This window comes from Amblyomma mixtum, chromosome 7 (assembly GCF_055824585.1).
Source record: "Amblyomma mixtum isolate Tamu chromosome 7, ASM5582458v1, whole genome shotgun sequence".
NCBI lineage: Eukaryota > Metazoa > Arthropoda > Arachnida > Ixodida > Ixodidae > Amblyomma > Amblyomma mixtum.
Window position 1 is genome coordinate 99,696,956 of NC_143018.1, and position 24,994 is coordinate 99,721,949.

The 24,994-nt window shown below is 49.1% G+C and overlaps 2 protein-coding genes, 7 non-coding genes and 1 pseudogene across 9 annotated transcripts; all 10 read left to right on the forward strand.

Annotated features, from left to right (window-relative positions):
• Positions 1 to 576: 576 nt before the first annotated feature.
• LOC149336952 (uncharacterized) lies at positions 577 to 1,324 on the forward strand (annotated as a pseudogene).
• A 4,756-nt stretch (positions 1,325 to 6,080) lies between these two features.
• LOC149336953 (uncharacterized) lies at positions 6,081 to 16,109 on the forward strand. The gene is made up of 3 exons (XM_089554290.1): positions 6,081 to 6,432; positions 11,445 to 12,368; positions 16,096 to 16,109. Exons 1-3 carry the CDS (start codon positions 6,081 to 6,083, stop codon positions 16,107 to 16,109), a joined length of 1,290 nt encoding a protein of 429 aa, XP_089410416.1.
• TRNAF-GAA (transfer RNA phenylalanine (anticodon GAA)) lies at positions 10,551 to 10,623 on the forward strand. The gene has a single exon. It is a non-coding gene; the product is annotated as a tRNA-Phe (tRNA).
• Positions 10,698 to 10,770, forward strand: TRNAF-GAA (transfer RNA phenylalanine (anticodon GAA)). The gene has a single exon. It is a non-coding gene; the product is annotated as a tRNA-Phe (tRNA).
• TRNAF-GAA (transfer RNA phenylalanine (anticodon GAA)) lies at positions 10,846 to 10,918 on the forward strand. Its single transcript has one exon. It is a non-coding gene; the product is annotated as a tRNA-Phe (tRNA).
• TRNAF-GAA (transfer RNA phenylalanine (anticodon GAA)) lies at positions 10,993 to 11,065 on the forward strand. The gene has a single exon. It is a non-coding gene; the product is annotated as a tRNA-Phe (tRNA).
• Positions 11,140 to 11,212, forward strand: TRNAF-GAA (transfer RNA phenylalanine (anticodon GAA)). The gene has a single exon. It is a non-coding gene; the product is annotated as a tRNA-Phe (tRNA).
• On the forward strand, positions 11,288 to 11,360 carry TRNAF-GAA (transfer RNA phenylalanine (anticodon GAA)). Its single transcript has one exon. It is a non-coding gene; the product is annotated as a tRNA-Phe (tRNA).
• Positions 16,110 to 16,281: 172 nt separating the features above from the next.
• TRNAF-GAA (transfer RNA phenylalanine (anticodon GAA)) lies at positions 16,282 to 16,354 on the forward strand. The gene has a single exon. It is a non-coding gene; the product is annotated as a tRNA-Phe (tRNA).
• Positions 16,355 to 16,458: 104 nt separating this feature from the next.
• On the forward strand, positions 16,459 to 18,974 carry LOC149336961 (uncharacterized). The gene has a single exon (XM_089554791.1). It carries the CDS (start codon positions 16,486 to 16,488, stop codon positions 17,716 to 17,718), a length of 1,233 nt encoding a protein of 410 aa, XP_089410917.1. The 5' UTR covers positions 16,459 to 16,485; the 3' UTR covers positions 17,719 to 18,974.
• The last annotated feature ends 6,020 nt before the right edge of the window (positions 18,975 to 24,994 follow it).

The following is a 24,994-nucleotide window of genomic DNA, read 5'->3' on the forward strand; positions in this document are numbered from 1 at the left end:
CGAGCAACAAGCAACGAGGAAAAAAAGTAGGGCTAGCAGAATCGAGTTTCAAACAAAAGCAAGCAGAATGGTCAAAAGATATGACAAGGGTATAACATCAGAGCACCGTCAACCTTGGCATCGTCCCGCTGCCATTGCCGCTGCTCCGAGCGAACGCTGTCATGAAATTTTTACAAAGCAAGCGCTATACTTTCTAACAAAATGCACACAACTAAAGCATTTTAAAAAGGAATCACTGCAATTGTTTTGAATGCTTTTGAAACACAAATTATGTCCTAATTATTTTCCTCTTCTAGTCGTGTTTGTCCACTCATTTCATTTTGGCGCTTTAGTTCCACCACTAATTTGATGTCGCTAGCACTTGGTTCTGGACCGCATTCAAGCTCCGGCTTCGCGACCTATTTCAATTGACCTTGGGTGACCCGGGAACGTTGGCGTGTTTCAGGCGTCAAGGAGAAGGGGTCTACAACCAGGACCGTTCTCCTGAAGCTGAAACCCGGTATGAAGGTTGACGATCTGCCACACCAGTTACGCGTCGCCGGCGAGCTGGCCCTTCTTGTGGTGCCTGGGCGGCCTATGCAGTGCCTACGGTGCCGCGGCACGGATCACGTTCGACGTGAATGCAAGGTACCCCGGTGCTCCAAATGCAGGCGTTATGGCCACGGTGACAGCGAGTGTGTTCGCACATACGCGGTGGCTACCGGTGCGGTATCGAGAGACGACACGGCAGAGCTTCTGATGGACGTCGTCGAGGCGGAGGAGGCGGCGAAAGGAGCCGTGGAAGTTGGCAAGGCTGCCGGGACGACCGACGCATCAGGGCCTCCCAGCGAAGACATTAGTGGACATGGCAACCAAAGGAAGCAACCCGAAGAGGAAGAATTACCTTCGAGTCAGGCGAGCACGTCGGCAGACGGGGAGAACGTCTTGGCAACTAAGGACGCCGAGCCAATGATCAGCGAGGAACAGCAGGACCAGAGCTGCGCCCGTTCAGCGAGCGGCACAGCCCCAGTAAAGTGCCCTCATGGCCTGACCGACAACGAAGGGGACAAGGCGGCAGCTCTCAGTGGTGAGGAGCCGCCAGCAAAACCTGCTCAATCCCGACGGTCATCTTTCCGACCGAAACCCAATGTTTTGGCGGACAAGCGTGCCGGCGATAAGACAGCCCCGCGGCAAGGTCAGGGGCCTGCACCGGATGGCTCCGGTGGCAACGACTGCGTCTAGCCATGTGCTAGACGTGTGGAGTAAGCACCATGCTCTTAGCCTCTTCACTATTTGCGACAATGGCTTCCGTAACCCCATTGAAAATAGCCACACTCAATGTTAGGGGTTTGGCAGGAAAGAAAAAGCAAAGCCAAGTTTACCGGCTTTTAACAGAGCACGATTTTGACTTACTGGCCGTGCAGGAGACAAAAGTAGAAGGGGACGAGGAGACCGGGAGCATGGTGCAACGTTTCACGTCTAGATTCTACGCCGTAGTGTGTCATGCGATAGGTACATCTGCTGGCAGCGTCCTTTTTGTAAAGAAGTTGCCGGGTCTTGTCGTGCAAGCTCATTTCTCGTGTCCTTCAGGTCGTTGTGTCGCTATCGATTTTACATTGAACAACATTGAGTGGCGAATTGTCTGTGTGTACGCACCAAATGTTATGGACGAAAGGGCTGCGTTTTTTCAAAGTGTTGAACAGCGTCTTTGTTCCGAGAAACAGCTTATCATCATGGGCGACTTCAACTGCGTCCTAAGTGGCTGCGATTAGACCAGTGCAAGGGTGTTCAGGGACGCAAGTACGAAGATACTGTCGCAAATCATAGAGAAATGGAACCTTGAGGATGTGGCAGAGTGTTTGCAAGGCGCGGGCGGCGTGAAGTACACACCCTTTCAGAGGACAAGCCCTGCTCGGCTTGACCGCATTTATGTATCGCTGGATGTGATTCCAAAATGCAACAGTTACCATGTAGTGCCGCTGGCATTTTCGGACCACTGTTTAGTAGTATGTGGCAGAGGATTGAAAAAACGGGGCAGTGCTTTTAGTTAGGATATGTGGAAAATAAATAACAACCTAATTAAGGATGATGAATTTAGCTGTGCAGTAATTGAAGAAATAAGCAAAATAGAGCCTAGTAGTGAATTGAAAATATGGCAACAGTGGGAACTTTGAAATGAACAGGTTAAAATTAAAGCCGTTGAACGATCTAGCGCAATTGCGTACGAAGAGAATCTAAACGAACGCAATCTAAGATGTATGCTTGCAAAACTGCTAGAAAAGGAAAGTGAAGACCTGGTCAATGCATTGATGACATTAGGAAAATAAAACAGAAAATTCAACTAATTGAAGAGGACCGTTATCGTGGAGCGTTGGTGTGGGCCAGAGGGGAAGATGTAGCAGCAGGGGAGACGCCATCGAAACGAGCGTTGGGAATTGAAAAGGCCCATGCTCGGCGAAATCACATCGATAGCATAGAATGGGCTGGTATTTTATCAGACGAAAACGAACACATACAGCGTGCGTTTTTTTGAATACTATCAGGCGCTCTTCGCATTACAGGATGCAGACATGAATACGTTTAAGAACAGGTTTCTTGGGGCACTGCCTCGACTCAGCGACGAGCAGAGAGACGTTTTAGAGCTCGCAATAACCGAATCAGAGGTAGAAATGGCAATAGACAATTTAAATTCTGGGAAATCACCAGGACCAGACGGGTTAAGCGCGGCGTTTTACAAATCATTTATGAGCAGAATCGCGCCAGTGTTGAAGGCGGTCTTTAATGAAGCTTACGACGTACGTGAATTGCCTCCGTCTTATGGTAAATCACATACTGTCCTAATTCCGAAAACGGATGAAGCTGACAAGTTACGACACGTTACAGGGTACAGGCCAATTGCTCTCACAAATGTCGATTATAAAATTTATATGAAGGTGTTGGCGCAAAGGTTACAGAGTGTAATCCAGGAAATTGTTGGCCCCCACCAAACGTGCGGGATAAAAGGCCGGTCTATTCTGTCTAACATACACAAGGCAAGATGTGTGCTCGAGTGCTGTGATTTTACAAATAGTCGCGTTGTCATCTTGCAGCTTGATCTCGAAAAGGCGTTCGACTGTGTCGCGCATAAAATTTTGCTGTGCATACCTGATTATGTGAATGTTGGGTATGTTATCCGGGAGGGAGTCGCCTTGGCGTATCGGAACTGTACGACGAGATTGATTGTTAACCAGAGTCTGGGGGCCCCCATTCGTGTGCAGCGTTCGGTACGTCAAGGCTGCCCCCTCAGCCCTCTTCTGTTTGCTATCTACATTGAGACTTTGTGTTTAGACATCATCGAAAACGAGAGAATGACTGGTTTTCGGCTGCAAGCTGCGGAGGTGAAGCTGCTGGCATATGCGGATGATTTAGCGGTTTTTTCCGTTAATCGAGAAGGTGTAACAGAGGCCGTTGAATGTGTCGCTGAATTCTGCAAAACCTCTGACAGTAGAGTGAACTGGTCTAAGTCAGTGGGGCTCTGGCACGGAGCATGGCAAACGACGATGGACCACTTTGCAAACGTACCCTGGGTGAAGACCCCAACGAAGTACCTTGGAGTACCGCTAGAAAGCTATCGCGATAGCGAAACATATTGGAGAGTGCAGACCCAGGATGCGCGTGAGAAGGCGGAAAGATGGAAAGGAACAGGCTTATCAATTTTTGCTAGAGCCACTGTGTGCAACCTTTTCTTTATCAGTAAGGTGTGGTATGCGATGCAAGTGTTGCATTGTGGAAGAATGAGCATACAAAAGCTACATCGAATTTTTGCTGTTTTTGTGTGGGCTGCACAATGGGAAAGGTGCAGCCGGACGAATTTCTTTAGAAAAGTGAAGGATGAGGGAGTGGGTCTGGGACACCTTTTCTTGCGGCAGATTGTTAACAGATTTTTGTTTCTGCGTGATGTCAGTGATCCGTTTTTGCGCACCGTGTGCCAAGTAAGGCTGGGGCACGCGCTGCCTGACTTTGTTGTTGCAACCGAAACCATATCGGGCGGAATTTTTGGGTACTTCAGAGAAGTTGTCGCAAGCGTCCGATTTCTCTCAACGAGGTTTTCCAACGAATATTTATCTAAACTGAGAAAAAAACCAGTCACACAAGACGACGGACAAGAAGAGAGTACACACCACAATGACTGTCCGTCGTCTTGTGTGACTGGTTTTTTTCTCAGTTTACAATGTACCAACTGGCCCGCATCCAGTCGTTGTGGTGTGTACTCTCTTCTTGTCCGTCGTCTTGTGTGACTGGTTTTTTTCTCAGTTTACAATGTACCAACTGGCCCGCATCCAGTCGTTGTGGTGTGTACTCTCTTCTTGTCCGTCGTCTTGTGTGACTGGTTTTTTTCTCAGTTTACAATGTACCAACTGGCCCGCATCCAGTCGTTGTGGTGTGTACTCTCTTCTTGTCCGTCGTCTTGTGTGACTGGTTTTTTTCTCAGTTTACAATGTACCAACTGGCCCGCATCCAGTCGTTGTGGTGTGTACTCTCTTCTTGTCCGTCGTCTTGTGTGACTGGTTTTTTTCTCAGTTTACAATGTACCAACTGGCCCGCATCCAGTCGTTGTGGTGTGTACTCTCTTCTTGTCCGTCGTCTTGTGTGACTGGTTTTTTTCTCAGTTTACAATGTACCAACTGGCCCGCATCCAGTCGTTGTGGTGTGTACTCTCTTCTTGTCCGTCGTCTTGTGTGACTGGTTTTTTTCTCAGTTTACAATGTACCAACTGGCCCGCATCCAGTCGTTGTGGTGTGTACTCTCTTCTTGTCCGTCGTCTTGTGTGACTGGTTTTTTTCTCAGTTTACAATGTACCAACTGGCCCGCATCCAGTCGTTGTGGTGTGTACTCTCTTCTTGTCCGTCGTCTTGTGTGACTGGTTTTTTTCTCAGTTTACAATGTACCAACTGGCCCGCATCCAGTCGTTGTGGTGTGTACTCTCTTCTTGTCCGTCGTCTTGTGTGACTGGTTTTTTTCTCAGTTTACAATGTACCAACTGGCCCGCATCCAGTCGTTGTGGTGTGTACTCTCTTCTTGTCCGTCGTCTTGTGTGACTGGTTTTTTTCTCAGTTTACAATGTACCAACTGGCCCGCATCCAGTCGTTGTGGTGTGTACTCTCTTCTTGTCCGTCGTCTTGTGTGACTGGTTTTTTTCTCAGTTTACAATGTACCAACTGGCCCGCATCCAGTCGTTGTGGTGTGTACTCTCTTCTTGTCCGTCGTCTTGTGTGACTGGTTTTTTTCTCAGTTTACAATGTACCAACTGGCCCGCATTTCAACCCTTCTGCATAATATTTATCTACAGTGAACACAAAAAATTGTATAAGGATTTATGTGGAGTTGTCTTGCCGGAACCCACGTATAGGGCCTTGTACACTGGAGGCTGTGGAAGGAATGTGTTAAAGAGGGTAACGAGAATGCACGTTGAGCCAGGGGTTAAAACTTTTTTTTTACACTGTGATGTTAGGGCCCGCCCGTATCGGGCAGAAGATTTTCGCGATGCGCTCGCCGAGTTATCGCTCCTGCCCGAAGTGATTGCCCTCGGAGCCTACCGCATGAGCCATGTGTGGGCGGTGACTTTCAAGGACGAAGATGCGGTGAAAAAGATTGTCGGCATGGGTGAGCTGCTGGTGAAAAAGTGCCGCTGTATCGTAATTGATCCTGCCAACCAGGACGTTCGCATGAAAGTGCATTGGTTGCTGCACAGCGTGCCCGACGACGACGTACGGTTTGCCTTCGAGCCGTACGGGAAGGTCACAGACGTCGGCCGAGAGCGGTGGCGGGTGCATGGCCTAGCAGATAAGGGCTCAAATACCAGACTGGTCACCTTGAAGTTGAAGCCGGGCGTAAAGCTGGACGACCTGCCGCACCAGGTGAGCGTCGCCGGAGAGTTGGCCCTCGTGGTCGTGCCAGGCAGGGCTCCGCTCTGCCTTCGGTGCCGTGGCACGGGCCACATTCGTCGCGACTGTCGCATCCCTAAGTGCAGTGCGTGCCGACGCTTTGGTCATGAGAGCAGCCACTGCGAGCGGACGTATGCCAGCGTAACAGGACTGACAACCACCGACGACGCCTCAAACATGCTCATGGACGAGGCGGACATGGAGGATGCAGCATCGGTGGCAAGTGCAAGAACGGAGGTAGCCGAAAATACGGTGATTCCACTGCCGCAGCAGGAGCAACCCGGAACCGAAGCGGTTACTGCAGAGCAGCAACAACCGCCTTCGCAGGATTCTTCGACAGCTCCGAGCGCCGAGCTGAAAACCTTAGTTGATTATGAAGCGGCTCCCAGCACCTCAGCACCCGAGGTTATGGACATCCTTAGCGCTTCAGCCAGCCTGCTGGCGGGGAAACGACCACACGACAAGACCCTTAGCGTTGGGACGAAGGAGGACGGCGGGGGTGGAGACGAGCCACCCACCAAAGCCTCAGGTATGCGGAGGTCTACCTTGAAGCCGCGACCGAACATTCCGGTCGATTCGCGGCAGGCGGGTAAACCGCCCCCGTAAATTTAGTTTGTCTAGCTAAGGTGGGTTGGGAGGGGTTTCCGTACACGCCATGGCCCTCATCCTGAGCGGTTCGTTTTTCGTGTTCGGGCTTGGAAAGAGGTGCCAAGTTTACTTGGACTGTCCTTTTTTGTTGGTTAGAGTTTTATTTTTTTTTCCTGGCCTTCGACGCGCGCTTATCGCCACAGTATCATGAGCACAGACCCTTGGGCTATTGTAATGGGCACCATTCTACCGTGTAGCCATGGCGGTTTCACTGCAAAGTGAAGAGTTCCGACTCAAAACTCGTACGCTCTAACCAGCGTGTCTCAAGACAAACACTGTAAGCGATCCTTCGTTTCGAAGAGAAAACTTCAGAGTATCACAGCTGACTAGACATGGCGGTTTTTCCGGCTGTCTGACTTGCGAGAAAAAAAAAATATCGAAAGAGCGCTACGGGTAGCGACGTTAAACGTACGGGGCCTTGGAGCAAGACGACGACAATGTCAGCTTAGTCGCCTTCTCTTAGATAATGACTTACATATAGTGGGAATCCAAGAGACAAAAATTGAGAGCCAGGAGCTCACCGACCGAATGGTGTCCAATTTTCGTGCTCATTTCGATGTGTGTATTTCTCACGCGATTGGTGGATCAGGTGGTTGCGCCATATTCATACGCAACAACTTTGGAATCTGCGTGCAGTCAGTATTTTCATGTGACAGTGGACGCCTCTTAATCGCAGATATCGTCTTTGGCGAATTAGAGTGTCACGTCATCTGTGTATACGCGCCAAATATTGACATGGAACGGCGGGCATTCTTTGAAAGCCTTGAGGCGTACCTAAATTGTCAGAAAGTGATAATACTGCTAGGTGATTTTAACTGTGTTTGCAATGTTGATGACCGCGCAAAACATTCGCGTGTTCGTGACAAGAGTGCAGAATTTCTTAATACACTTGTGCACGAATATGACCTTGAAGACATTGGTAGCGTTTTCGCCAGCGGTACTCGTCCGCAGTTTACACACTTCCAGCAAGACAGCCATTCAAGGTTAGACAGATTATATGTCTCTGCCGAATTGATACCCATGTGTAGCGAGTACGAAGTGAAACCCATCGCATACAGCGATCACTGCTTGGTAACGGCCGCCTTTGGAAAGACGCAGAGGAAACGAATCTTTAGCTGGGACTTGTGGAAAATGAATGCGCAGCTGTTGGATGACGAAGCTTTTGTCGACGCTGTAACGAAAGAACTGAAAAATTTGACTGCAAGCGAGCCAGAAAGTTACGCCATTCGTTGGGAAGATTTTAAGCAGAAAGTAAAAACAATGGCTATTGAAAGAAGTAGTGTCATTCGACGCAATCAGAAAGAAGCAGAGACAAAGCTTCGCCAGCAACTGCAGTTTTTTGTTAGTATGGAGAATGTCGAACCTGGTCTGTGTGTTAGAGGAATAAAGGAAGTGAAAACTGAACTTGAACGGATAGATTCGGAGAAGTACAAGGCGGCAGTAGTGAGATCAAGGTCCGAGAAGCTGTGGGCGGGAGAAATGCCAACCAAGCGGGCTCTCTCAGATGAAAAAAGATACGCATGTCAAAAAGAAATCCGCCAACTAGCTATAGGTGAAAACGTCACGTCTAACAGAAATGAAATTAAGCAAGCGATTGCCGAGCACTTTAAAGAAATTCTAAGCCATCCACGGGACCTTAAAGATTGTTTCCAAAAAGAATTCCTTCCGTTGATGCCAAAGCTTGACGAAGAAGTAAGGACACAGCTAGAACAACCAATCACACCAAGTGAGATAGAATGCGCCATAAATGAGCTGGCAGTCGGGAAAGCACCTGGGCCGGATGGCTTAGGGGCCATTTTCTATAAAACCTTCCGGTCTGAGGTTGCCCAAGTTCTTTATCACGTTGTTAGCGAAGCGTATGACCAGAAGAGACTACCCTTGTCCTTCACAACCTCGCATATCGTGCTAATCCCGAAGAGTGATGATGCTCATAAACGTTTGTTGCCAGGCTCATATCGCCCAATAACTCTTGCTAACGTCGACTATAAAATATTCACCAAAGTTCTAGCAAAGCGACTGCAAGGCGTTATTAAGAAGTTGGTTGGACCACACCAGACTTGTGGCATTAAAGGCCGCACTATCGGGACAAATGTGCACGTGGCTCGAAGCGTGCTCGAGTGTTGCGATGCGCTGGGCGATCACGTCGCGATGATGCAGCTTGACCTGGCAAAAGCCTTCGACCGTGTCTCGCACAAGGCATTGCTCTGCATACTTGAACACACGAATGTGGGCAGTGTGATTACGGAAGGCGTCACGATGGCGTACAAAAAATGTACAACGCGTATTATTGTTAACGGTGAGCTCACTGATAGCTTGTGCGTGCTCTCGTCGGTGAGGCAGGGATGCCCCCTTTCACCACTGCTGTTTGCCGCTTATCTTGAGCCACTCTGTCTGGCGATGGAACATAATGCGCGCATAACAGGTTACAGACTACAGGCTGCCGAAGTCAAACTTCTGGCGTACGCGGATGACATCGCGGTGTTCTGCGCCAGCAAAGATAGCATTAGAGAGGCAACTAATGTCGTCGAAAAGTTTTGTGAGGCGACTGGAGCCCAGATAAACTGGGATAAAAGTCATGGCTGCTGGCATGGCGATTGGGTGGACACACCAGAAGCCTTTTGTCGGCTCACCTGGTCAATGGTGCCAACGCAGTACCTTGGTGTGCCTCTCGGAAATTATCGCGACCCTGAACCGTACTGGAGGGATCAAGCCTTGATGGCTAAAGAAAAGGCGAACGGGTGGCAAGGCAAGCAACTGTCGATGTTTTCTAGAGCCACTGTCTGCAACCTTTTTTTGATATCAAAAATCTGGTACGTCATGAATGTGTTGTGTGCGGCGAGGATGAGCATTCAAAAAATGCACCGGGTTTTTGCTATCTTTATTTGGGCCTCGACTTGGGAGCGGTCCAGTCGAACGAATTTGTTTTTGCCTGTAAAGAAAGGAGGTCTTGGCCTGGCTCACTTGTTTCTGCGACAAATTGTGGCACGCTTTGTTTTTTTACGGGATCAGAATGATATCTTCCTGCGCACAGTTATACAAGTAAGACTGTATAGACTTCTGCCTGGATTCGTAGTCTCGTCTGTTCAAAATATGTGCGGAAGGGTGATTGGATACCTGCATGAAGTTGTTTTATCGTATAGGCTGTTGAATGTACGTTTTTCCCAGCAGTACCCGTCAACCGTTACAAAGAAAAAACTCTACAGAGACCTTGTAGATGTCATGCTCCCTGTACTTTTGTACCGTTCTCCACATCGCGGTGGCCCAGGACAGGACGTCCTAAAAAGAGTGAAGAAAATGCCTATACTACCCTCCGCCAAATCGTTCTTTTTCAAGTTACATACAAACACCCTCCCAGTTAAGACCTGGCTTCACGATAAAGGACTCTTCATTCCCTGGAACACTGACTGCTTGTTATGCAAGAAACCCGAAACAATAGAACACGTATTTCTAGACTGCTGGGACCCGATCTTTCATTGGGATGTACTCCAAAGAACTTAAAAAAAACAGTTACCCCTGGATCCGTACGGCATACGTTTCTTGCCTGTGAATCCCTCAGAGGATATACCTTATGACCTCATTATGGTCCTGGGCCTCCACGCGGTGTGGAAAACACGAATGCAGTTTGAACACGCGGACTTGGTTGTTCGCCCGGTTCGCGAACATTTCATTGAGAGCGTTGTGCGCTTAAGAACTGTGTACAACGCACTGCCTGATCCACCACAATGGATAACTGTACTAGATGGATTAATGTCGCTCCAAAAATTTTAAAGTCGTGTTGGCCGAAGTGTGGCCGCCATGTTTTATTTCTTGTAACCTCTTGATTTGTACGTCAAAATCAGCAATAAAGAAAAAAAAAGAAATAGCTCAGTTGGGAGAGCGTTAGACTGAAGATCTAAAGGTCCCTGGTTCGATCCCGGGTTTCGGCAGCACCTCCTTTTTTTCTTTCCGTTCGCACTATACGCACAGTGCGCACGTAGCAGCCCCCACGTGCCGTCCCGTGCCGAAATAGCTCAGTTGGGAGAGCGTTAGACTGAAGATCTAAAGGTTCCTGGTTCGATCCCGGGTTTCGGCAGCACCTCTTTTTTTTTCTTTCCGTTCGCACTATACGCACAGTGCGCACGTAGCAGCCCCCATGTGCCGTCCCGTGCCGAAATAGCTCAGTTGGGAGAGCGTTAGACTGAAGATCTAAAGGTCCCTGGTTCGATCCCGGGTTTCGGCAGCACCTCTTTTTTTTTTCTTTCCGTTCGCACTATACGCACAGTGCGCACGTAGCAGCCCCCACGTGCCTTCCAGTGCCGAAATAGCTCAGTTGGGAGAGCGTTAGACTGAAGATCTAAAGGTCCCTGGTTCGATCCCGGGTTTCGGCAGCACCTCCTTTTTTTTCTTTCCGTTCGCACTATACGCACAATGCGCACGTAGCAGCCCCCACGTGCCGTCCCGTGCCGAAATAGCTCAGTTGGGAGAGCGTTAGACTGAAGATCTAAAGGTCCCTGGTTCGATCCCGGGTTTCGGCAGCACCTCTTTTTTTTTCTTTCCGTTCGCACTATACGCACAGTGCGCACGTAGCAGCCCCCATGTGCCGTCCCGTGCCGAAATAGCTCAGTTGGGAGAGCGTTAGACTGAAGATCTAAAGGTCCCTGGTTCGATCCCGGGTTTCGGCAGCACCTCTTTTTTTTTTCTTTCCGTTCGCACTATACGCACAGTGCGCACGTAGCAGCCCCCACGTGCCTTCCAGTGCCGAAATAGCTCAGTTGGGAGAGCGTTAGACTGAAGATCTAAAGGTCCCTGGTTCGATCCCGGGTTTCGGCAGCACCTCCTTTTTTTTCTTTCCGTTCGCACTATACGCACAATGCGCACGTAGCAGCCCCCACGTGCCGTCCCGTGCCGAAATAGCTCAGTTCATTCTACTTCCGGCCACCGAGCGTGACGGACGCAGGATCATGAGCTCCAGCGGAGCGGCGATAGCGGCCCTTTCCAGCCGCGGAAACAGGCTCGAGGACAATGAAGATAGCGACTATCAGATTATTCTGCCAACTTTGCCCACCGGACGCGTTGTTTTTAACACGCTTTTTTTGCACGGCGATGTGCGGGTTAGGCCATACAGGGTCGAGGATTTCCGCGACGCCCTTGCCAACGTTGGTGCGCTCCCCGACGTGTTGGCGTTGGGGGCGTATCAGATCAACCATGTGTGGGCTGTCACCTTAACCAGCACAGAAGCAACAAAGAAGCTGGCGGCGTTCAAGGAACTGGAAGTTAAAGGTCGCCGCTGCCTCATCATCGATCCCGAAGACCAACAAGTGAAGCTGCGACTCCACTGGATGTTGCACGGCGTGGCAGATGATGACATCCGGACGGCCTTTGCGGCTTTTGGGAACGTGACCGAAGTGACCCGGGAGAGGTGGCGAGTTCAAGGCGTCAAGGAGAAGGGGTCCACCACGAGGGCGGTGCTCCTGAAATTGAAGCCGGGCATCAAGGTAGATGACTTACCGCACCAGCTGCGAGTCGCCGGGGAATTAGCCCTTGTCGTTGTGCCTGGGCGGGCGATGCAGTGCTTACGCTGTCGAGGCACGGGACACGTCCGCCGCGAATGTAAGGTGCCCCGATGTTCGAAATGTAGGCGCTACGGACATGAGGAGGCTGACTGTGTGCTCACGTACGCTTCGGCCGCGGGACCTGGAACGAGGGAGCGGTCGGCAGAGCTCACTATGGACGTAGTCGAGGCAGAGGAGGCGGCAAAGGGAACCGGAGAAGAGCATACGCAGGCACAGGAGACAGACTCGTCGGGAGACTCCCCTCGAGACATCAATGCTGCCAGCGGTGCGGGGAGGAGTGACGCTACACCTGACCTCCCTAGTTCAGAGGAAGAGACGTCACCTCAGCCGGCAGACGACATGGAGCAGGATAACGGTGAGGAGCACCCGGACACCAGCGGTACTCGTTCGCCAAGCGTCACAGCCCCAGCCAAGCGACCCCACACACAGACCGATCTCGAAGGTGACAAGGCAACAGTCCCCGGTGTCGACGAGCCGCCAGCAAAAACAGTCCAACCCCGGCGGTCCACACTACGTCCGCGGCCAAACCTTTCTTCGGAGAGGCGTGCAGCGGACAAAGCGCCCCCGCTGCCAGTTCAGCCGCTCGCACCAGACGGAGGCGGTTCCAACGACGGCGTCTAGCCGCGCGCTAGACGAGGAAGGTAAGCACCATGCTCTCGGTCTATTCACCCTTTATGAAAATGGCGCCTGAAACCCCTTTGAGTGTAGCCACGTTAAATGTCAGGGGATTGGCAGCCAAAAAGAAGCAGAGCCAAGTACACCGCCTGCTAAGTGACCATGATATCGACGTGCTTGCCGTACAAGAAACAAAGGTTGATGGGGAGGAAGAGACCGGGAGCATGGTGCAACGTTTCACGGCTAGATTTTACGCCATTGTGAGCCACGCGGTAGGGACATCGGCTGGGTGTGTATTGTTTGTCAAAAAGCTGCCCGGACTGATTGTACAGGCTCACTACTCATGTCTGTCAGGACGGTGTGTTGTAGCCGATTTTGCATATTCCAATGCTGAGTGGCGCATTATTTGTGTGTATGGCCCTAACATTGTTGAGGAAAGAGCAGTGTTTTTCGAGAATGTTATGCAGCAGTTAACTACGGAGAGGCAGGTTCTAATGCTGGGCGATTTCAACTGTGTACTGAATGCTCGGGACAAAACCAGCACACGCGGCTTCAGAGACAAGAGTACTGATGTGTTGTGCCAGTTAACAAGCGAGTGGAATATGGAAGATGTGGCTGAGTACCTGGGGGGAGCGCGCGCCGTACAGTACACGCACTTCCAAGGTGCGAGCCACGCGCGCCTTGACAGAATTTATGTGTCGCTGGATTTGATTCCCGTATGTAATGAATACCAAGTTGTGCCCATGACATTCACAGATCACTGCTTAGTGAAATGCGTATTCGGCACCAGAAAACGAAGGAATGCATTTAGCTGGGAGTTATGGAAATTTAACAACAAATTGCTCAGTGATGAAGCCTTTAGACAGGTTGTACTAAATGAACTCATTAAAGTAAGGCCGGGCACATTGTACGAAATCTGGAAGCAATGGGAGATGTGCAAAGAACAGATTAAAATAAAGGCCATTAATAGGTCCAGTTGCCTGCGGTATCAGGACAAAATTAAAGAAACCCAGCTAAAGGCTTTGCTGGAAAAACTACATGAGCAAGAATGTAAGGCACCCGGCAAATGGATAGAAGATATTAGGAAAATAAAAGAACAGCTTGCGTTGATGGAAGAAGACAGATACCAAGGAGCGTTAGTGAGGGCAAGGGCGGAAAGCTGGAGCATGGGCGAGACGCCCTCGAAAAGAGCACTGGCATTAGAAAAGGCTCATGCAGAGAAAAATCATATTGATAAGATTGCATGGGGTGGCATGCTATCGTCAGATGACGAACATATCAGACAAGGCTTCTTCCAATATTATCAGCAGCTTTTTAACAAACAGGACGTCGACATAAACTTGTTCAAAGAAAAGTTTCTTAAGGCTATGCCACGACTAGACGAGGACACGAAGAAAAGATTAGAGATGCCAATCACAGAACTCGAGGTCGAAAAAGCAATCGATAGTTTAAATATGGGAAAGTCGCCTGGGCCAGACGGCTTAAGTGCAGCTTTCTATAAGGGGTTTAAGAACGAAATAGCGCCAATATTGACTGCGTTGTTCCAAGAAGCCTACGAAATAAACAGATTGCCGCTTTCATACGGGTTATCTCACACTATTCTAATTCCCAAGACAAATAACGAGGAAAAGCTCCAGCAGGTCACAGCTTACAGGCCAATTTCCTTGACTAATGTCGATTATAAAATTTTAATGAAAGTGCTAGCAAGGAGGCTGCAGTCAGTAATTCAGGATATTGTCGGCCCTCATCAAACGTGCGGGATAAAGGGGAGATCAATTATGACTAACATACACACGGCAAGATCGGTTCTGGAGTGTTGTGATCTGACTAATGAATGTGTGGCCATCCTCCAACTAGACCTCGAAAAAGCATTTGACTGTGTCGCCCACGAAATTTTGCTCAGTATTCTGGACCACGCGAATGTAGGTTCCGTAATTCGAGAGGGCGTGGCCATGGCGTACCGCAGCTGCACTACGAGATTAATTATAAACAAGAGTCTGGGGGCCCCCATTCGGGTGCAACGTTCGGTACGCCAGGGCTGCCCCCTCAGTCCACTTTTGTTTGCCATTTATATAGAGACACTATGTTTGAACATTATTAAGAACGAGGCTGTTCAAGGTTTTAGGTTGCAGGCAGCTGAAGTCAAGTTGCTTGCGTACGCGGATGACCTAGCGGTGTTTGCTGTGAATCAGCAGAGCATACGGGAGGCTGTTGTGTCAGTTGACAGTTTCAGGAAGGCAACCGGAAGTAAAGTGAACTGGGCAAAGTGCCAGGGACTTTGGCATGGGGGTTGGCCATCAACCCCAGATCTTTTTGCAAATGTGACTTGGGTAACTATCCCCCCAAAATACCTAGGAGTGCCACTAAATTGCTACCGGGACAGTGATGCATATTGGAAAGAACAAGCGAACGAACTACGGGAAAAATCAGATAGATGGAAGGGGGCACATTTATCAATCTTTGCGAGAGCGACGGTGTGTAACTTGTTCTTTTTAAGCAAACTGTGGTACGTCATGCAAGTGTTGCACTGTTCCCGGGCAAATGTACAGAAGATACATCGCATTCTAGCTGTTTTTGTTTGGTCCTCGACCTGGGAACGGTGCAGACGGACGAATTTGTTTAGACGTGTGAAAGATGGTGGCCTTGGGCTAGGACATCTGTTTCTGCGCCAGCTTGTAAACAGGTTTTTCTTTTTTCGAGATGTGCGTGACCCTTTTTTGAGAAATATGTGTCAACTAAGGTTGACCCGTGTTTTGCCTGATTTTGTTGTGGGAACAAATTATTTTTCCGGAAGAACTTTAGGTTACTTCAGAGAAGTTGCTGATAGCGTTAAATTTCTTGTTGTGCGTTTTTCGAGAGAATATTTAAGTGACGTGAAGCGGAAAAAGCTATACGCAGATCTGTGTGATGTTGTTTTTCCAGTGCCCATGTACAGAGCTTTGTACGATGGAGGCCACGGAGGGGATGTTCTGAAAAGAGTAAAAAGAATGCAAGTACAGCCAGGAACCAAAACTTTCTTCTTCAAGTTGCATACCGAGACACTATCAGTTAAAGGGTTTTTGGAGGGAAGGGGTTTATTCCTACCGTGGGGTTCGCATTGCCTAATATGCAAGTGCCCCGAAACAATAGACCATGTGTTTCTTCACTGTTGGGAGGGTGTGTTTTTTTTGGGACGTTTTGCAACGAACACTTAAAAGAGAACTGCCGCTTCATCCCCACGGTATCAGATATTTGGCAATTGAAAACCTGGACGGGTTCCCGTTTGATCAGGTAATGCTCTGGGGCCTCCATAGTATATGGCGCTCCAGAATGGCGGGGTATTACTGCGACTCTGACGCTAGACCAGCCCGCATGTATTTTCGGGAAAATGTACGTAGATTTGTGGAAGTGACGAAACTGCAAGCATGTGTACCCGATTGGCTACCCAGGATGGAAAATTTGACTCTGTTGAGAGAATTTTAAACTTGACATGGCCAGCCAGGAAGATCTGGCAGTTTGGTGTCTGTATTGGTGTCTGTATTTTTGTGTTGTTTTCTTGAAGGCAATAAAGAAAAAAAAAAAAAAACGAAATAGCTCAGTTGGGAGAGCGTTAGACTGAAGATCTAAAGGTCCCTGGTTCGATCCCGGGTTTCGGCAGCACCTCTTTTTTTTTCTTTCCGTTCGCACTATACGCACAGTGCGCACGTAGCAGCCCCCACGTGCCTTCCAGTGCCGAAGTAGCTCAGTTCATTCTACTTCCGGCCACCGAGCGTGACGGACGCAGGATCATGAGCTCCAGCGGAGCGGCGATAGCGGCCCTTTCCAGCCGCGGAAACAGGCTCGAGGACAATGAAGATAGCGACTATCAGATTATTCTGCCAACTTTGCCCACCGGACGCGTTGTTTTTAACACGCTTTTTTTGCACGGCGATGTGCGGGTTAGGCCATACAGGGTCGAGGATTTCCGCGACGCCCTTGCCAACGTTGGTGCGCTCCCCGACGTGTTGGCGTTGGGGGCGTATCAGATCAACCATGTGTGGGCTGTCACCTTAACCAGCACAGAAGCAACAAAGAAGCTGGCGGCGTTCAAGGAACTGGAAGTTAAAGGTCGCCGCTGCCTCATCATCGATCCCGAAGACCAACAAGTGAAGCTGCGACTCCACTGGATGTTGCACGGCGTGGCAGATGATGACATCCGGACGGCCTTTGCGGCTTTTGGTAACGTGACCGAAGTGACCCGGGAGAGGTGGCGAGTTCAAGGCGTCAAGGAGAAGGGGTCCACCACGAGGGCGGTGCTCCTGAAATTGAAGCCGGGCATCAAGGTAGATGACTTACCGCACCAGCTGCGAGTCGCCGGGGAATTAGCCCTTGTCGTTGTGCCTGGGCGGGCGATGCAGTGCTTACGCTGTCGAGGCACGGGACACGTCCGCCGCGAATGTAAGGTGCCCCGATGTTCAAAATGTAGGCGCTACGGACATGAGGAGGCTGACTGTGTGCTCACGTACGCTTCGGCCGCGGGACCTGGAACGAGGGAGCGGTCGGCAGAGCTCACTATGGACGTAGTCGAGGCAGAGGAGGCGGCAAAGGGAACCGGAGAAGAGCGTACGCAGGCACTGGAGACAGACTCGTCGGGAGACTCCCCTCGAGACATCAATGCTGCCAGCGGTGCGGGGAGGAGTGACGCTACACCTGACCTCCCTAGGTCAGAGGAAGAGACGTCACCTCAGCCGGCAGACGACATGGAGCAGGATAACGGTGAGGAGCACCCGGACACCAGCGGTACTCGTTCGCCAAGCGTCACAGCCCCAGCCAAGCGACCCCACACACAGACCGAACTCGAAGGTGACAAGGCAACAGTCCCCGGTGTCGACGAGCCGCCAGCAAAAACAGTCCAACCCCGGCGGTCCACACTACGTCCGCGGCCAAACCTTTCTTCGGAGAGGCGTGCAGCGGACAAAGCGCCCCCGCTGCCAGTTCAGCCGCTCGCACCGGACGGAGGCGGTTCCAACGACGGCGTCTAGCCGCGCGCTAGACGAGGAAGGTAAGCACCATGCTCTCGGTCTATTCACCCTTTATGAAAATGGCGCCTGAAACCCCTTTGAGTGTAGCCACGTTAAATGTCAGGGGATTGGCAGCCAAAAAGAAGCAGAGCCAAGTACACCGCCTGCTAAGTGACCATGATATCGACGTGCTTGCCGTACAAGAAACAAAGGTTGATGGGGAGGAAGAGACCGGGAGCATGGTGCAACGTTTCACGGCTAGATTTTACGCCATTGTGAGCCACGCGGTAGGGACATCGGCTGGGTGTGTAGTGTTTGTCAAAAAGCTGCCCGGACTGATTGTACAGGCTCACTACTCATGTCTGTCAGGACGGTGTGTTGTAGCCGATTTTGCATATTCCAATGCTGAGTGGCGCATTATTTGTGTGTATGCCCCTAACATTGTTGAGGAAAGAGCAGTGTTTTTCGAGAATGTTATGCAGCAGTTAAGTACGGAAAGGCAGGTTGTAATGCTGGGCGATTTCAACTGTGTACTGAATGCTCGGGACAAAACCAGCACACGCGGCTTCAGAGACAAGAGTACTGATGTGTTGTGCCAGTTAACAAGCGAGTGGAATATGGAAGATGTGGCTGAGTACCTGGGGGGAGCAGGTGCCGTACAGTACACGCACTTCCAAGGTTCGAGCCACGCACGCCTTGACAGAATTTATGTGTCGCTGGATTTGATTCCCGTATGTAATGAATACCAAGTTGTGCCCATGACATTCACGGATCACTGCTTAGTGAAATGCGTATTCGGCACCAGAAAACGAAGGAATGCATTTAGCTGGGAGTTATGGAAATTTAACAACAAATTGCTCAGTGATGAAGCCTTTAGACAGGTTGTACTAAATGAACTCATTAAAGTAAGGCCGGGCACATTGTACGAAATCTGGAAGCAATGGGAGATGTGCAAAGAACATATTAAAATAAAGGCCATTGATAGGTCCAGTTGCCTGCGGTATCAGGAGAAAATTAAAGAAACCCAGCTAAAGGCTTTGCTGGAAAAACTACATGAGCAAGAATGTAAGGCACCCGGCAAATGGATAGAAGATATTAGGAAAATAAAAGAACAGCTTGCGTTGATGGAAGAAGACAGATACCAAGGAGCGTTAGTGAGGGCAAGGGCGGAAAGCTGGAACATGGGCGAGACGCCCTCGAAAAGGGCACTGGCATTAGAAAAGGCTCATGCAGAGAAAAATCATATTGATAAGATTGCATGGGGGGGCATGCTATCGTCAGATGACGAACATATCAGACAAGGCTTCTTCCAATATTATCAGCAGCTTTTTAACAAAAAGGACGTCGACATAAACTTGTTCAAAGAAAAGTTTCTTAAGGGTATGCCACGACTAGACGAGGACACGAAGAAAAGATTAGAGATGCCAATCACAGAACTCGAGGTCGAAAAAGCAATCGATAGTTTAAATATGGGAAAGTCGCCTGGGCCAGACGGCTTAAGTGCAGCTTTCTATAAGGGGTTTAAGAACGAAATAGCGCCAATATTGACTGCGTTGTTCCAAGAAGCCTACGAAATAAACAGATTGCCGCTGTCATACGGGTTATCTCACACTATTCTAATTCCCAAGACAAATAACGAGGAAAAGCTCCAGCAGGTCACAGCTTACAGGCCAATTTCCTTGACTAATGTCGATTATAAAATATTAATGAAAGTGCTAGCAAGGAGGCTGCAGTCAGTAATTCAGGATATTGTCGGCCCTCATCAAACGTGCGGGATAAAGGGGAGATCAATTATGACTAACATACACACGGCAAGATCGGTTCTGGAGTGTTGTGATCTGACTAATGAATGTGTGGCCATCCTCCAACTAGACCTCGAAAAAGCATTTGACTGTGTCGCCCACGAAATTTTGCTCAGTATTCTGGACCAAGCGAATGTAGGTTCCGTAATTCGAGAGGGCGTAGCCATGGCGTACCGCGGCTGCACTACGAGATTAATTATAAACAAGAGTCTGGGGGCCCCCATTCGGGTGCAACGTTCGGTACGCCAGGGCTGCCCCCTCAGTCCACTTTTGTTTGCCATTTACATAGAGACACTATGTTTGAACATTATTAAGAACGAGGCTGCTCAAGGTTTTAGGTTGCAGGCAGCTGAAGTCAAGTTGCTTGCGTACGCGGATGACCTAGCGGTGTTTGCTGTGAATCAGCAGAGCATACGGGAGGCTGTTGTGTCAGTTGACAGGTTCAGGAAGGCAACCGGAAGTAAAGTGAACTGGGCAAAGTGCCAGGGACTTTGGCATGGGGGTTGGCCATCAACCCCAGATCTTTTTGCAAATGTGACTTGGGTAACTATCCCCCCAAAATACCTAGGACTGCCACTAAATTGCTACCGGGACAGTGATGCATATTGGAAAGAACAAGCGAACGAACTACGGGAAAAATCAGATAGATGGAAGGGGGCACATTTATCAATCTTTGCGAGAGCGACGGTGTGTAACTTGTTCTTTTTAAGCAAACTGTGGTACGTCATGCAAGTGTTGCACTGTTCCCGGGCAAATGTACAGAAGATACATCGCATTTTAGCTGTTTTTGTTTGGTCCTCGACCTGGGAACGGTGCCGACGGACGAATTTGTTTAGACGTGTGAAAGATGGTGGCCTTGGGCTAGGACATCTGTTTCTGCGCCAGCTTGTAAACAGGTTTTTCTTTTTTCGAGATGTGCGTGACCCTTTTTTGAGAACTATGTGTCAACTAAGGTTGACCCGTGTTTTGCCTGATTTTGTTGTGGGAACAAATTATTTTTCCGGAAGAACTTTAGGTTACTTCAGAGAAGTTGCTGATAGCGTTAAATTTCTTGTTGTGCGTTTTTCGAGAGAATATTTAAGTGACGTGAAGCGGAAAAAGCTATACGCAGATCTGTGTGATGTTGTTTTTCCAGTGCCCATGTACAGAGCTTTGTACGATGGAGGCCACGGAGGGGATGTTCTGAAAAGAGTAAAAAGAATGCAAGTACAGCCAGGAACCAAAACTTTCTTCTTCAAGTTGCATACCGAGACACTATCAGTTAAAGGGTTTTTGGAGGGAAGGGGTTTATTCCTACCGTGGGGTTCGCATTGCCTAATATGCAAGTGCCCCGAAACAATAGACCATGTGTTTCTTCACTGTTGGGAGGGTGTGTTTTTTTGGGACGTTTTGCAACGAACACTTAAAAGAGAACTGCCGCTTCATCCCCACGGTATCAGATATTTGGCAATTGAAAACCTGGACGGGTTCCCGTTTGATCAGGTAATGCTCTGGGGCCTCCATAGTATATGGCGCTCCAGAATGGCGGGGTATTACTGCGACTCTGACGCTAGACCAGCCCGCATGTATTTTCGGGAAAATGTACGTAGATTTGTGGAAGTGATGAAACTGCAAGCATGTGTACCCGATTGGCTACCCAGGATGGAAAATTTGACTCTGTTGAGAGAATTTTAAACTTGACATGGCCAGCCAGGAAGATCTGGCAGGTTGCTGGTTTTCAGTTTGGTGTCTGTATTTTTGTGTTGTTTTCTTGAAGGCAATAAAGAAAAAAAAAAGCATCGGTAAAAAAAAAAAAAAAAGTAGCTCAGTTGGGAGAGCGTTAGACTGAAGATGTAAAGGTCCCTGGTTCTATCCCGGGTTTCGGCAGCACCTCTTTTTTTTTCTTTCCGTTCGCACTATACGCACAGTGCGCACGTAGCAGCCCCCACGTGCCGTCCCGTGCCGAAATAGGTTAGGATTCCACTTCCGGCTTCCGTGGGAGACGGTTGTGTGATGGGAAGCTCTGAGCGCGCACTGTTATCGGTCATGTCTGGCCCAGGTTTCGGTGAGCGACGCCCACTAGTGGGCTATCGTTTAGTTTTGCCTAGGCTCCCTTCGGGGGACGCAATGATGACAGCTGTTTTCCTATATTGCAGGGTGGCCTTATCGCATACAGAATCTTCGTGAGCCTTTGGAAACGGCCGGTGTTCTCCCTTTTGTGGCTGGCATTTGGGCCTTTCAAATGTCGCATATGTGGATGTTGAAGCTGAAAACTGCGGAAGTGAATGGAACGACTGCTGACAGAAGGTGCAATAGAAGTGAAAAAATGCTATTGTTCGGTCATCGACCCCAACAAACGTGAGTTGGCCTTCAGGGTGCACTGGGTGCCGTTCAACGTGTCGAATGAATCTGTGCAGAAGGCTTTTGAAGAATTCAGAGATGTGACAGATGTCACTCGCGAGCAGTGGAACAGTCCGGGTTTCGAAGAAGTCGAATCGACAACCCGTCTTGTACTTATGGTTTTGATGGAGGGGCTCTCTATCGATAATTTACCCCACATGTTCGAGTTTTACGGAGGGCAAGTGTTAGTTGTGGTGCCTGAACGTCCACCAATATGCTTACGGTGCAAGATGACGGGACATATTCGACGCAACTGCCGCACGCCAAGGTGCAGTTTGTGGTGCGCCTTCGGACACGAACGGGAAGGATGCGTCCGCACGTATTCGCGTGTGGCCACGGGTACTGCTGCGCCGCAAGGCGACGGCAGTGAGTTTCTTATGGACCATGGACTAGGAGGAACTGGAGAACGCCGGCGCCCCGCCCCCTATAGGATTTAGCGACGGCCCTGTTTTCCAGCAGCCGGAGCTGCCTGCTGGCGACAAGAAGCCACAAGTTTAACCTGCTGCAGAAACGGATGCTGCTGCAGCTGACAAGGCGGAGGCTGCTACCCCGCCAGAAGAGCCAACGTGGGAGAGCACTTCAGGTGACCACGACTCCGAGGCGCTGATGGATGCGACCGTCGCTTCCATTAAGCAACCTCGTGACTACGAAAAGGCTCCGGCTACGGATCGAGAACTTCGTAGGCTAGAAAGGCATTGGAGAGGGGAGGGAGCCAAGAAAGGCAAGTTAGCCTTGTCGCGGTCCTCGTCGCTGACTCGCGACAAGACCGAAACAGTGAGCTTTAGTCAATGTTCTTTGTTTGCTGTGTGCACGCTATGGCTTATTTGAAGAAACCGCTAAAAGTTGGCACTCTGAACGTACGAGGATTTGCCTCGAAGCGTAAGCAAGTGCAGTTGAACCGACTGTTCGGTGAGTTAGATCTAGATATCGCGGCTATTCGAGTAACAAAAATTGAGGATGAGCAGCAAACAGATAACATGGTGCTTAGTTTTCGGTCACAATTCAGTGTTTGCGTAAGCCATGCGGCTGGTTATTCGGCGGAATGCTGTCTTTTCCGGAGGAAAAACATAGGCATGGTAGAAGAAAAAATAACTTGTGCAAGGGGGGCGGTTTATCGTATGTGACTTCACATACGAAACATTCACGGTGAGGGTTGTTTTCCTGTATGCTCTTACGATACAAAAGGAACGGCGCGGATTTTTTGAACAGTTAGCCTCGTTCCTTGAATTAATTCGAGTGTTCATATCATTGGGAGATTCCAATTGTGTTCTGGGCCCTAAAGATCATTCAAATGTGAAAAGAGAGAGAGAGAGAAATGGACGGAAAGGTTGGGAGGTTAACCAGGTGATGCCCAGTAGGCTACCCTCCACTTGGGGAGGAGAACAAAGGGGAAAAAAGGAGAAAGAGCGGCAATGAAATGAGTTTTCCAAGTGCCCATCGACCACTATGTCAAAGGGACAGAGGGTGCGCACTAAAATCTCAAAAATTATAGACGGGAATACAACCCCGAGTTCTTTCAAAATCTGAGGAGCGCTTTCGCCGCTTTCCTTTGTGAGGAAGGTTGTGTCCAAGGCCCCAGACCGTTGGACTCTGTTGAAGGACGCGAGTCCAAGCGGTACACAGTAGCAGTGAGGAAACCGCGCTCTAAAATGTGAAGGATTTAAAAGGTCTGAGTGCTGATTTGTTGAAGAGTGTCCTCAACGAGTGCAGCTTGGAGGACGTATTAGGCCTGGTGAATAGACAGAATCATGTGTAGTTTACGCATTTTCAGGGTAGTAGCTACGCACGACTGGACAGAATATCTGTGTCGCCGGAGTTTTCGCCTTCCTGTGAGCAGTATGAAGTGAAGTGAGTGTCATTTAGTGGCCACTGCCTCGTTACGGTCACTTCGGCAAGAAGGAAGCAGCGTAAAGCAAAAATGGCCTGGGATATGTGGAAACTAAACTCAAGGCTTATAGAAGACGACATATTTTTAAGGAAAGTTAAGCAAAGTTAAGAAAATCATGGATATGTTTAATAATAGTGAAACAGGATGTATTCATTCTTGGGAACGCTTTAAGAAGGAGGTGAATATCCATGCCATTGGCGTTCAACCGTAAGAACATATGAGGGAAAAAAAAGAAGAAAAGCAACTGCGTGAGCTGTAGGCAAATTTAGGGCGCGAAGAGGAAAAAACGCCGGGCATGTTCATGCATGATATAAAAGACGTCAAAGTTAGGCTACAAGCTTTAGATGCTTAGAAGTACAGAGGGGTAGGGATAAGAGCACGCACGAAAAAATGGCTTACTGGTGAAATGCCAACAAAACGCGTGCTCTCAAATGAAGAGCGATACGCGCGGTCCAACGAAATCTCAGTTATCGAATACAAAGGACAAATCCTCAATGAAAAAAGTGAAATTTCAAGTGCTTTCGCGGAACAGTACCCTGAGCTGTTTGCACGCAAAGCACCAAGTGAAGAATGGTTTCGGGAAAACTTTTTGCCACTTATGCCAATATTAGGAAATCGGATTACTGGAGAACTAGAAAGCAAAATAAGTATTAAGGAAATAGAGACGGCAATTGATGAATTTAATGCCGGAAAGTTGTCGGGACCTGGCGGTTTGAGTGCGGCCTTCTATATTAGCTTGAAATATGACCTTGCCACTATGCTTTGTAAGCTTTTCCAATAGCGGTTTCAGGTCGGTACGCTGCCACCTTCGTTTATCAATGCTCATACGGTCTGAATTTCTAAGACAGATGACCCTGGCAAGCTGGTAAAAGTAACAAGCTATAGACAGATCACGTTAACAAACGTTGATTATAAAATTCTGATGAAAGTGTTAGCTACGCGATGGCAATACGCCATAAAGGATATTGTAGGGCTTCACCAAACGTGTGGAATGAAAACAAGAAGCATATTTACAAATATTCATGTAGCACGCAGCGTTCTGGAGTGCTACGATGCTCTATATAAAAAAAGTGGCTATGGTTCAAATTTACTTTGAAAAAGCATTTGATCGAGTGTCTCATGAAATACTCTATTGTCTGTTGGGACATATTAGTATTGGATCCGTTGTACTCAAAGGGGTAAAAATGGCTTATGTATGTTGCCCGACGCGCCTTATGGTAAACAAAAT